Source organism: Sminthopsis crassicaudata, chromosome 2 (assembly GCF_048593235.1).
Source record: "Sminthopsis crassicaudata isolate SCR6 chromosome 2, ASM4859323v1, whole genome shotgun sequence".
Lineage (NCBI taxonomy): Eukaryota > Metazoa > Chordata > Mammalia > Dasyuromorphia > Dasyuridae > Sminthopsis > Sminthopsis crassicaudata.
Window position 1 is genome coordinate 629,889,009 of NC_133618.1, and position 12,660 is coordinate 629,901,668.

The 12,660-nt window shown below is 36.2% G+C and overlaps 1 protein-coding gene across 13 annotated transcripts in view; it reads right to left on the reverse strand.

Annotated features, from left to right (window-relative positions):
• Window positions 1-2,626: 2,626 nt before the first annotated feature.
• The window catches only part of MORF4L1 (mortality factor 4 like 1), a 38,526-nt gene continuing 28,492 nt past the window's right edge, over window positions 2,627-12,660 (reverse strand). For 10 of the 13 annotated variants that reach the window (XM_074296437.1, XM_074296440.1, XM_074296436.1 and 7 more), the window contains 6 exons: window positions 12,301-12,389; window positions 11,102-11,203; window positions 6,334-6,422; window positions 4,598-4,770; window positions 4,174-4,258; window positions 2,627-3,349 (listed from right to left, as the gene is read on the reverse strand). In XM_074296437.1, coding sequence (XP_074152538.1) covers window positions 3,265-3,349; window positions 4,174-4,258; window positions 4,598-4,770; window positions 6,334-6,422; window positions 11,102-11,203; window positions 12,301-12,389 — 623 coding nt within the window. In that variant the 3' untranslated portion in view covers window positions 2,627-3,264. Of the gene's footprint in view, window positions 3,350-4,173; window positions 4,259-4,597; window positions 4,789-6,333; window positions 6,423-11,101; window positions 11,204-12,300; window positions 12,390-12,660 lie in introns of all 13 variants that reach the window. The other 3 variants (XM_074296432.1, XM_074296441.1, XM_074296443.1) reach the window with 1 other exon arrangement.

Genomic DNA, 12,660 nt, shown 5'->3' on the forward strand with positions numbered 1-12,660 from the left:
CAGAAGCAAATTACAGTCTATAACTGGCTATCTTAAAAGGTGGCTTGAGGCACAGGTTCATTAAATCCCTTAGCCCCAGGTCACATGGTTAGTGTAGAAGCACTGTATAAACCCAGATCTGGCCTAACTTCAGAGAGCAATTTATCAGGATGTTAGAAACAAAAATGAGCATCAGGTAAATTAATCCAAAAGGAGAAAGCTGACGGAAAATTGTGCTCCAAGGTAAGAAGGAATGATTGGAGTATAAAATGCTTACTATGCAGAAAGAAATGTGCTAAGCAAGCAGGGGGATATAAACAGAGAAGCACTGAACTCAAGGACTTTGCATTCTAGCACACAGAGGTTATGAGTTGCATGCCAGAAAGGATCTCCCAATGTGTAAGATGTGGAAATGCTTCTGCTGACTCTATGACAGGAAGACCGCGCCTTGGGGGGCCTTCTCCCTTGGCACCTCTCCCTCTGAGCAGCTCCCCATTTCCTAGTCTGCCTTGCCTGTGGCTAGCACGCCCCCTTCTCAGATTACATCCCATTCATACTGTATATATCATGTACACACAACTGTATGTATGTCATCTCCCCTCAAGGCAGGGACTATGTTTTTACCTTTCTCTGTATGCCCAGTGCCTGGAACATAGGCAATGTGTGTCAATGCTTGTCGACTGTTCTCCACCTTAATGGGTCCAGTTCCTCCACTTGATCCTCAGGAGGTCCCTTCCAGTTCTACCTCAATGACCTTAGGCCTACCCCCCCACCCCAACATATACACCCAAAGAACATAGATCAAGAGCTCTAAGGAACCCAAAGATTAAATGGGCCAACTTAATCATCTTACAGATGAGGAAACAGAGGTCCAGTGAAGCACCCATCCAAGTTTACACGAGCTCCGTTTGCCCTCTTCTGGGGCAAACGTTCCAAGGATCATATCCAATACACCAGCTATGACTTTACTGGCTAAGGGCATGGTAGGTTCACCACCTCACTATTTCTGGACACTCTTACCATGCAAGTCCCATCGATATTTTTGGCTATTGGCTTTATTTCAATGGGGGATTTACACTGGGCTTATAGCTAAAATCTCTAGATCTTCCACCAAAAAATTGCGTATGCTTCTTCCATCCTATACTTTTAGGAAGGCAATTTTTTTGAACCCAAAAAGATTTTTCATTTATGAACAGCTAGGATACATATAGCCCTTTTAAGATTTGCAGAATTCTTTAAAGAGATTATTTCATTTGCTCTTCACAACACCCCTAGGAGGCAGGTGTTATGAGACTAAGTCTGTACTCCATCCACTTTACTACTTAACCACCATCAGTCACTATGAAATGCTATTGTGTTAGAGAAGCATGCTAAGGAAGGAACAGCTAATAGGCTCTTCAAGAAGAGATATTCTGAAGGACCAAAAACCTCATGTCCTCCAAGCAACATGGGGCCACAGGAGCAGTTTACCGAGACACCATCCAATTATCTGAGAGGAAGAGATGACTCAGTTAAGTGTAGAACAAAGTGCTACAGGGAGGGCTTATTTCCAACTGGTAGAAATCAGGAAAAGCTCCATGGCATCTAAGACATTTGTTCAAGATCTTGAAGGATGGGGATGTTTTCTAGTGGGCAAAATTTGGGCCAGATTCTACTCACTTTTGAAAATATAAGGGTAGTTTTTATGCATCATTTAACTAATATGTACCTAACATTTTGTGAATAGTGTTTTGTTTGATCTTAAGACCGACTCTGTGAATTATGTACTACAGGAATTTGCACCAAGAAAATATTTTAACAAATGCTTTCTTGTTCTTGTGCACAACAGAACCTAACCCTCATACCTTTTAAATTAACCTCTAATTTACCAGTGCCAATCTGCGTATCATCAGACAGTAAATAGCTACTGATTTTTCTTCAAATTCAAATCCCTCTTCAGGTTTATCTATGTTTAACTTTGTAAAAAATTGTCTTTATTACTCATTTAAGGAGAGGGAATTTTTGATAGAGGAGCACCCAAGACTAACTCCTATGTTAATATCAACCTAATTACTGAAGATTAAAACAATGCAAGGTAAGCTTGACTTTAATAAATATTAACTGCTAGGAAAGCAATTCTCAAACCATGTAATCTCTCCCGTCTCCTGTAGTTTAAATATTATGATCCTATAAAAAGGACATCTGGAAAGTAGCTAACCTCATTAGAATTGGTCCAGCTTATTTTGGTGTTGTGTCACCAATAAACTTGGTTTCCTTCTAAGCCAGATGGACTCTCAAATCAAAGCTGCTTTCCAGAGCACTCAGTATGCATAGCAACCCAAAGAGACCCAATTTAGCTGTCTTGACCCTTGCAACAAAAATTTTAGTGGAGTGTTTGTTTCAAAAATGAACAATATGTGATTGTCAGAAATGTGCCACTGAACAAGTGAAAGTCAACAAATTTAAAATAAACAGATGAGTAGATCCTATAGAATATAAAGGTAATTGCTGTGATAGGACAGCTTTTGCAAGGATAACTAGGAAGGCAAATGTAGATTTTTGCTAGAATTTGAAGCAAAGCTTTTACAGACACTGAATCAGGAACTATTTATAACAGAGTACACAAAGTAAATTATTATATTTGAAACACTACACAAGCACAAAACTATTTTTAAATAAAAAAAGATTTATTTCCAAGACTTGTAAAACAGCTCCTGAAAGATCAACTTTTCCAGAAAATCATAGATACACAATAATGCTTTTTTCCTATTGTTAGAATGTGCATTAGAATCAAAATACGAAAGTGGTAACACAAATCACCAGTCTTCAACAATGTGAGCAAGGAGAAAAAAGGCTGAGGAACAGCATGTTTACTTCAAGCACTAAGAAGAAAGATGAGCACAAATGAATAAGTCATGAGCTATATGTGAATTAAACCTTTGGCACTAGGAATCAGGGTGTTTTATCACTTAGCATTCACGGGGGATCATCAAAGTGCTTAGTGTCAAAGGAATGAAACCACCAGAACTCAAGCAGCTTTGTCAAATATACACTGAAACATCCTATATACAGCATATCACTCTCAGTGTCCGTTCTTGCACACACTGGCAGCAACTCTGAAAGGGAAGGAAGAGCTGAAGCACCCCACCTTTACACTTTCTATTTCAAACAAAACAGACTATCTAAACATCAGTCCTGTTTTACATAAACACAATTTTAAAGTACGGTATTTGTGCAAGAGAGGGACTAATAGAACATATAGATAGGTTAACAGAGACCCAAAGAAAACAAAAAGCATCTGACTCCTTAGACAGCTTTCCGATGATATTCAGGAGGGGCAACCTCATAGTCACTGGCACTAAATAGTGCTGAAGAATTCTTCGCCAAATATCTAGACAAAGAGAAGAATTTATAGTTAAAGACTACTTATAATCTTAATCTACTCTCAGAAACAAGCAAAACCTACTACTCCCAACCCTGTTCCCACTAATGCCTAGCATAAATATTCTTATTATACATGATATATTCCCCTTTAAAGAGCTCCTTAAAAAGCCTTGTTCAAAGTATCTGAGTTTAACCATCAAAGATTAAATGCCTGAAAAGATACTCTTTGATCATTTTGTCTCTACCTGGTCTACTCAATAATTTTTTTCAAATTACTCTAACCTTCATTAACTTTAAAATTTGGAAGCACAATTCAGATAGACTACCAAAAATGGGTCTACAAAACTGAATAAAAAACAATCATCAGAAGATATGAGTGGATTTAGTTCCTATCAAGCCTGACCACATACAGACTTGTATAGCATGATAATACCTAAGGTGAAATCTCCCAGTGTTTTAAAAAACAAATTATGAAGTTATATACACTTTAGAAATTAAGATCTGAAATAAGGATAGATCCTGTAACTCATTTCACTAATGCAAAGGACTCCCCTCTAACAACATAGGTCAACTCTTTTGCAACAACTAGTCTTTCTATCTCCTAAAGTCCCTAAAATTGAGGCTTAGGGGTGGACATAATTTTGGAGGAAAATCTGATCTAAGCCCACCATTTTACAAATGAAGACAACTGGGTCAAGAAGGGCAGGCCCTGCCCAAGGTAAACCTGTCAGTGGCCCAGCCAACATTAGTGGCCAGGTATGCCTCCCGTCTTAGCAACCTCTGTATTCCAGACCCACCCTTACTTCCTTGAAGCGCACCCACCATACTTACTTTAAGAAATCATGCAAATAGTTCAGCAATAAAGCCAAACTCTTCTCATCAAGGGGTGTATAGGCCAGCATTGCTCCAATTCTCACTATTTGAAACAAAAGAACAGCATTAGCATCCACATCTCCACTGAAAGCAATAATATCCTATCATGTTTGAAAATAAATTCAAGCAGGCATAAGTACATCAAATTCTATTAAGTCTGGATTTAGAAAACCAGCATCTCTGACTTTTACAGGCTATGACTACTAATACTTTAGAGATCTAGATCAGAATGCTATCACCCATTTTAGATAATTGCTTCACATTTATCATTACGTCTCAATCAAACAAGCAAGCATTGCTTAAGTGTCTACGATGGGCCAGAGGGAGTGGGACTACAAATACAAGAGGTCGGGCTGAGAAGCAAAGGAAGGAGGCCACATACCGAATAACCGTAGCAGGTGTGGTGCCCCATAGACCTGCGACATTGGTGCATCAGGGTGATCGGCGAGGATTTCCGCGTACTGAGGCCTCTCAAATTTGTAGAGCAGCTGAGTGCCCAACATGACGTTGAAGTATTCTTTGATTCCCGCCACCACTTCATTCACAGCGTACTCCCTGCAAACAGAAGCCACCCTGAGCATGAGTGGATGCAGAGACCAGCGTCATAATGAAGAAAAAATGTGAGAAACGGAGCTTCCAATGTGGGTCAGCCCTAGGCAGCCCGTCAAATGCAGCTTCATTCAAATGGTCATTCACTTTCATTTTATTTCTCTGTGAACCATCTTTCTAATTAGACTACCAGAGCATTACCAGTGCATCCCCAGACTGCCCTAAAAAGAAGAGCTGCCAATCATGTTTTTTTGTTTTTGTTCCCCCCCCCCCCCATCAAACTGACAAAACTAGAAGGGAACTTCTCAAAATAATTCAGAAATTTCTCTCCAAAATCTAGATAGGTGAGAACTGTCTTCAGCTATTTAAGACTTAACTAGAATGTCTATTTTACAACATTAAAACCAACACTGATGAATTCATTTTTTAAAACCAACACTGATGAATTCATTTTTTAGTTCATTCATCAAGATAAGTAAGATGGTTTCAGACATAAGCATGAAAGACTAAACTGAAAATTGTTAGATAACTCTCCAGGAACTTTCTTCAGAATTTAAAGGCAGAATTTAAAAGCTAAAGAAATAAGAACATAAAGTTTCCAGTGAGCCCTTAGATCAAAGATCAGACAGCATGATAATCTTTCTTCTCTTACTAAGGAGCTCACAGATAGTTTTTCCAACACTAATACTTAATTGTCTATCCTGGGACTGACATTTCCTGGGGCTAGAAATCAAAGGAGATAACCTGTAAAGCACTTTGCAAACCTATAAACATGTTCACTCTTGCTGTTGTTCTTACATGGTCACTGCTACAACAAGTCAAAGCCACAAGTTGAATTATCCACAGCTTTTATTTGGCCATTTAGACCAATAACCTCTTTTCAGGACAACCTGAAGCCAAGGGTGAAGTCGGTGACTATGGAACAACAATACAGCCAAGCTGAAAAAAAGCCAGACTTTGTCTCTCTACTTCTTAAGCAGGTAGGTTCTGATAAAATTCAGTAGCAAGCAAATCAATCTCTACAAATTCAGATCAAAAGACAGAACAACGATTTGGAGATGTTTTTCTAGAGACACTTCATGAAAATCTGGTATTTAGATAATACTAGCTAGACATCCTAACATCTACGTCAGCCCCCAATTCCATTAATTTCCGATTTCAATACTTCACTGAGTGTTTCTAGTTTGGACAGTGACTATAGAACATATAAGCAAGTAATTTTATACAGCTGGTGGATTAGATATTTAAATGGAATGTTAGAGTACGGCCACAGGCTACTCCCTTTTAAAGGGAATTCTATTACTAGAACAGGCGTTAGGAAAGAATGTGAATAGAGGAGCATACTAAAAAAGGAAAGCCCAGCTCAATTTTAAATATAGGTCATACTAAATGGCTAGCCTCTGATGATAAATACTTTTAAGCTAAATAAAAACTCCAAGTGACCCATCTAAATGAGAAAAATAAGTCAAAGCTATATTTAGTCCATAAAAGCTTTACTTAGCACTTCTAAAAGGAGATTCTTTTTGTTTAAAGTTATTTTAATCTTTTAAGAAAATACAACATGCTTACTTGTTATCTGTGTTTCCACGAGATTTCTTGTAACTTGCATAATCTTCCAGAATTGAGTCCACATTCTTTTTGGCAGGAAGATAAAAAAGCTACGAAAACAAAAATGTAGTTTAATACTAACACTCTTAGTAACTAAAAAAAGAAAAAGCCAAAAAACCACTATGGTAGCTTTAAGGCATTAAACTCAAATAAATAAAGGTCATTACAAGGCAAAAATAGGAAAATTTTTTAAAAACATTCATATATTCCGCTGATTAAACCTCTGTATAGACTATAGTGGCAAAGATAACAATACACTGATGGCCTATTCTGTTCCCCAGTTTTAGAAGGTCCTAGTCGTAATATATGCAAAATTTCTATTCTGTACCAAGGAATAAGTAAATTAAATAAATCTAATAAAAAAATTTTCTCATAAAAACCTCCATATTAAGCTCCACTCAACGTATAATACCAAGACAATAATACTGTTCTCCTATACTCCAGAAAACACTGGATTGAGTGAGGTAAGAAAAGTTTTTTTTCAAAACACAAAAGCCCTTTATTTATACATAAAAAGCAGTAACTCCTAAAAGATTTAGGAAAAGTTTCCTAAAATACAATTATAAAAAAGTGAAACCAAAAGAATTACTGCCCTGCCATTAAAACAAAATTGTGTACAAAGTTATAATAATCAAATACATCATTTACCAGTTTTTCAGTATTCAAAACTTTATCTACTTAATCTTAAATTCACTACCTGCATTTCTTTCAGGTCTGCCATTTGAAAGTACTCTTCAATAATGCATTTTTAACACAAATATAAGAATTCCATTACAAATGATTTATGATATTCCTTTTATTAACATGCTGGACCATGCTGGCCAGGACTGAAATGAGGATTTCTGTCCTGCCTGACACAAACCTGCCATGAAATTCTTGGGGAGTCGCCAGTTTCTGAACTATACAGGTTCACTCATTTGGACTGGGAGTGTTCCACATTAGGAGCTCCATACACCAATGAAATCATAGGAAGAGCCACCTCTCATGTCTCCAAAACTATTCTCTGGGCTATATGAGTCAGTTCCCCTTCAACCATTAATCAAAAGAGCATGAATTTGAGTTTAACATATTATAAGCCTACTATTATGGCTGCTCCTATCCCAACATGAGTATGTAAAGGATTCAATATGTGAAATTGACAAATCAACTCTTTGGATCCAAAAAGTGCTCCAACAGACAGATCTGTGATTTTCTTGTACCCTGTTGTCCTCCCCTCAAAAGGTGCCCTATTTTCTGGCACTCTTTAATTCTTCCAAGTGCTTTACTCATTTCATTCACACCAACAATGTGCCTCTGGTTCCCTGAGACACTAATTCCTTGGAGACTTGCTGACTCCTATGATTCACTATCACACAATACCCTAAGAATTTCATTGTTAAAAAGATTTTTGTTTCTGGGGGAAGTCTGAGGCCCTAAATTTTAAAAAATTCTGGAATTTCCTGAATGCACTGATTCACTTGTGACCCATTACTACTGCCTATCCATGACATTTATACCGAGAGAGAGAGAGACAGAGACAGAGACAGAGAGAGGGGAAAGGGGAGAGGAAAGAGAGGAGAGGGGAAAGGGGAGAGAGAGAGAGCTCTTCAGGTTCTCTCCAGCTTTTGCTGTGTGACTGGTTAAGTGAAGGTTTTTTGGGGGTTTTTTAGGAGTTCCAGATCTCTTTCAGGAGGCAAAGTTCAGGGGTTTGATAGAACCATCATGTACCATTCACAAAGAGAAGTTCTCTTTATTTTGGGCTTATGCTAAATTTCCTCTTGGAAAGTTACACAAGCATCTGGTGAATAAGTGAGACTTCCTGTATTATTTCTAAACTGATCTTTATGATCAAAAGGCCATAACTAAGTTCACTGGGTTTTGCTTTTCAAGAAATCTTGAACAATTTTTATGTATAAATATCACAAGTAATCCTTTAAGGTAGTGTTTTGCTCTACACCAAATCAAAAGGTCATTTTTTTATGACCAATAACAAGCAGAAAAGAATTGTATACTCTCTACCTCTTTTTAATCAATTACATGATGCAAGCCATAGTCTACTGTGAATAAATATTTGTGAAGGCCTGACTCCTTCCCTACTAATGCTCTCACTGAGGAAGCCCCCAGAGGATGTGTGTAGATGACTCTCAGAAATTCTGGGGTGATGGCCAAGCAGGCATACACATCAGCAGGTGTTGGGGTTTTTATTAGCTTTCTACCAGGCCTTTCATTTCCATCTTCATCAGCCTGGTGGTGGCTGGCCTATCCTCCTGCATTTTTTTCACTGAAATCAAGTCCCTTCTGAAGGCCAGGAGAAAGCTAGCCGAGCACCGGTGAAGGAGACAATAAAGACTTTTGGACTTTTAATACCTGACTATTCTTGTGGTGATTACTGAAAAGAAGGCTGCCTCAGAGACCTCCAGAAAACCAAACTAAGAACATTACAGAAATTGACAAATCCCAGGAAAGTAAGACACTTGAAGAGTTTTTTGATTGAAGATAATTTTCTCTTGGAGAGCCAGCTGAACTAAGACCCTTTGTCCCCTTTTAGATAGCTAAAATGAGGATTCTGGCATATTTCTCCTCAAAAACGTGAAGAAAAAAAAAAAAAAAACAGCCAAGGAAAGATGGGTTGGCTACATGGAAGCGCCTTATGTGGGCTCCCTATAACTGCCTGACCCTAGTGCCAGCTCTTTCAGGAAAGCCTAAGGCAGGAGTCCTCAAACTTTTTAAATAGAGGGCCAGTTCACTGTTCCTCAGACTGTGGGAGGGCCAGATTATAGTAAAAACAAAAACTCACACTCTGTCTCCGCCCCTCAGCCCGGAGGGCAACATAAAAGTCCTCAGCGGGCCGCATGTGGCCCGCGGGCTGCAGTTTGATTAGCCCTGGCCTAAGATCTTGTCTTTTGGATAGAATCTCACTTTAATGAAATTGAGCTTTAGTCTGGGTCTTCTCTGCCAAATCAGCATAAAGTCTTGAACAAATCAAAAAGTGAAGTGTCAGATTAAGACTAGGCTTTTCAAATAAATATAGCCATCCACAAAAAAGAAGGGATGATGGAAAGATGTAGTGCTTATCATTCAGTAATTTTCAGTCATATTTGTCTCTTCATAATATCATTTGGGGTTTTCTTGGCATAGATTCCTTCTCCAGCTCTTTTTACAGATGAGAAAACTGAGACAAACAGGATTAAAGTGTGAGGCCATATTGGAACTCAGGAAGAGAAGTCTTTCTGACTTCAGGCCCAGTCCTCTACCCACAGCCATCTAGCCTTCCTAGGAGAAAAAGTACACTCACTATTTTAGTGACAACAGAAATGATGCTCTTTTCTGTAAGGAAAAAATATGGATGGACAAAATGACTGATAGCCTATTGGAAATGTCCCTCAGGATATCTAGGACTAGAACAATAAAGACTTGCCACATCTAATTTTAGGAGACTTCCTAAAAATTCTAGTAAATTTGACTTTTTTTTCCCCCCACAAGTTCCTTTAGAGCAAGAGGAATAAGATTTTCCAAGGATCAGGAAATTCTAAGTACAGGACCTCAGAATAACAAGTCATATGATGAGTCGCTGAAATAGAAGGGAATGGGCTTGCAGGAGGAGGCATAGCATCACAACAAATTTATAAGGGGCTGCCAGATATATGGTATGCTCATAGCTGGATAAATTTTATAGAATTGCTTTCTTTTGTTTACATTTCAGTATAAGGGATGGCTCTAATATGGAAAGAGGAAGGAATAAATTTAAAAATTAGTGTTATATAAAAACCAAAAAAAAAAAAAATAGTTAAAACAACAAATTATGTCATTAATGTAAACACTATTAAAGTTAAGGATGGATTATAAATTTCTCTGGTATATACTAATTGTATAACCTCAAGTGAGTCACTTAAATCTTTAGTGCTTTATACCAATGGCACGCACCACCAATGAAATCAGGTGTACATAATATATAAGAATGCTTGTTAGCCACATACCAACCTAGAAAAATCACATCATAATCTTCTGTTCTATTGTTTTTTCTTTATTTGGTTAATATTTCCCAATTACATGTTAATCTGCTTTAGTCTACACACAGGAAAGTGATCCCATAAGTGTCTTATACCTCTACTTAAGGCAATTCTCTATAAGACGACAAATTGCAAAGAAGCCCATACAGTAGTGGAGAATTTTGTTCATCCTGAAACTGTCCAGACTGGGGGGGAAAAAAAAAATCACAAGACCACTTCCTCTTCTCTATCCTTAATTACTTTTTACTATATCTAACATACAGATGGCTTAAATACCAATGGAATCTAAAAGAAAGTCAAGTTTTCTTAAGTCAGCTATATTAAATAATGAACTATAGTATAAAAGGAAAAATCAGAAGGCCCATATGCTACTTATTTGTCTATAAATGTTATATGTTAATTTTATTATTATTAACAAATAAATGGTACCAGTTCACCTATGAAAAGTTAATTCTAAAGGGCCAAGTCCTAACAAGATGCCAAAATGTACATTCTATAGCTAAATGGCTATTCTCACTGCCACCCTCTTAATTGATTAAGTAGTTAATATTGGACAAGAAAACCAAAACAAGCTACAACAATGTTTTCCCACTGAATGATAGAGTTGCTCCTACTATTTAAAAATACCCTCCTTATTTCTATGCATAATAACATTTGCCACTAACCCATTTTGAGATAAAAATAAGTTAATTTATATTACCTCTAAAAGATGAGCTTTCTTAACACAAAACAAAAATTACCTGTTTTTGTCTGGTAATCAAGTCCCAGTCATCAACAAGCCAAGGTTTTAGCTCTTCGGGAATCTTTACTTTAACTTCAACTCTGTTCATAAATGTTTCTTCCTGAGTAACAAATAAAAAAGGATTTTTTTTAATGATGAAAATAAAACCTCTAATAAATATGATTTTTCTAGGCCTTAAAAATGACTGAGTCATACAATACATTTAAATACTTGAATAGCACTATCACTCCAAAAATTTTAAGTGAAATCAAAGAATCCAGCTGTTTTGAGAAATATTTATTTCTGAATCAGAATGAGGGGAAAAAAATCACTTCAAATAAAACTAATTTGTGATATATTATTAAATCTAAAAGTTACTTTAAATATAAACCTGGGGTTTCACATTTGTTGGTGACATTTCAATCAATTAGAAATACCAAGACATTCTTATATACTAAATACAATTTGATTTCTAGATATGATTGGAGTAATTCCTACAAATAGCAATTTCTAGCCTATTTCATGATTTATTTACAATTTCAATTGAAACATGGAAATTATGTTCGTATCATCAAGTTCACAGTGTGTGTCAACCAAAAGCAGTGAAAAAGAGCAATAAAATATATGTATGTATATAAAATAATTTCAAAATATTAATTTAAAAATAACTATGCAAGCTAATGTTTATAACTATAAATAAGATGAACTATTTCACATTTTTTATTATGAATTATTAGCCACTTTAAATATGATCTATCTATTCAGCTTTGTTGTCTATAATCAACTATGAAATATCTTGAGAACAAAGGAAAAGAATACAGGTACAGTCACTTCACAAAAAAAAGTAAAAAAGTAGTGAGATTCAGAGAAATACCATAGCTGTAGAATTTCTGGCAAAGAAGAAGCTTATTAATTAAATTTTCATTTTAAATAGATGCAAAAGTAGTTTTAGGCTTTAAGAAATTCAACCTCGTAACAAATTAGTTATATTAGCCATTTTTGAATTAAAAAGTAACATGATGTTAAGTGTGTCAAATATGACTGCACATAGAAAGAAGCATGAGATACTTGATTTTCAAATACTAACTACATAATGAATCTATATTTTGATGCTGTCAAGAAAAAATTTTTTGTGTTTTAGAATTCTGCATTCTAAATACACACCATGAAGAGATACCAATTTTTATTTATATGTAATTTAAAAATCAAAGGACATACACTTTCAACTGTTGGATCCACTCGAGCCCTTTTTTTCCGAGGTGGTTGAGGTGTCTCACTGGTACTACTACCCTCTCCAATTCCAGGAGCTTAAAAAAAATTGAACAACATAAAGTGATTTTAACAAATATTTTGCTAATAAGATGTTTAACATGTTAAAAAGAATGTCATTCAATTAACAGATTGTTTTCCATTTTCTAATCATTTAATATTATGTCCATTATCTAGAGATTACTCAAATTAAATTAACACACTGCAATTTATCTCTTCTCCTATTCAGCTAATACAGACAAAATGTAATAATATTAACATCTTGTATTTATATATTTACCATTATGGGACTCATTAAATCTCTTTGAC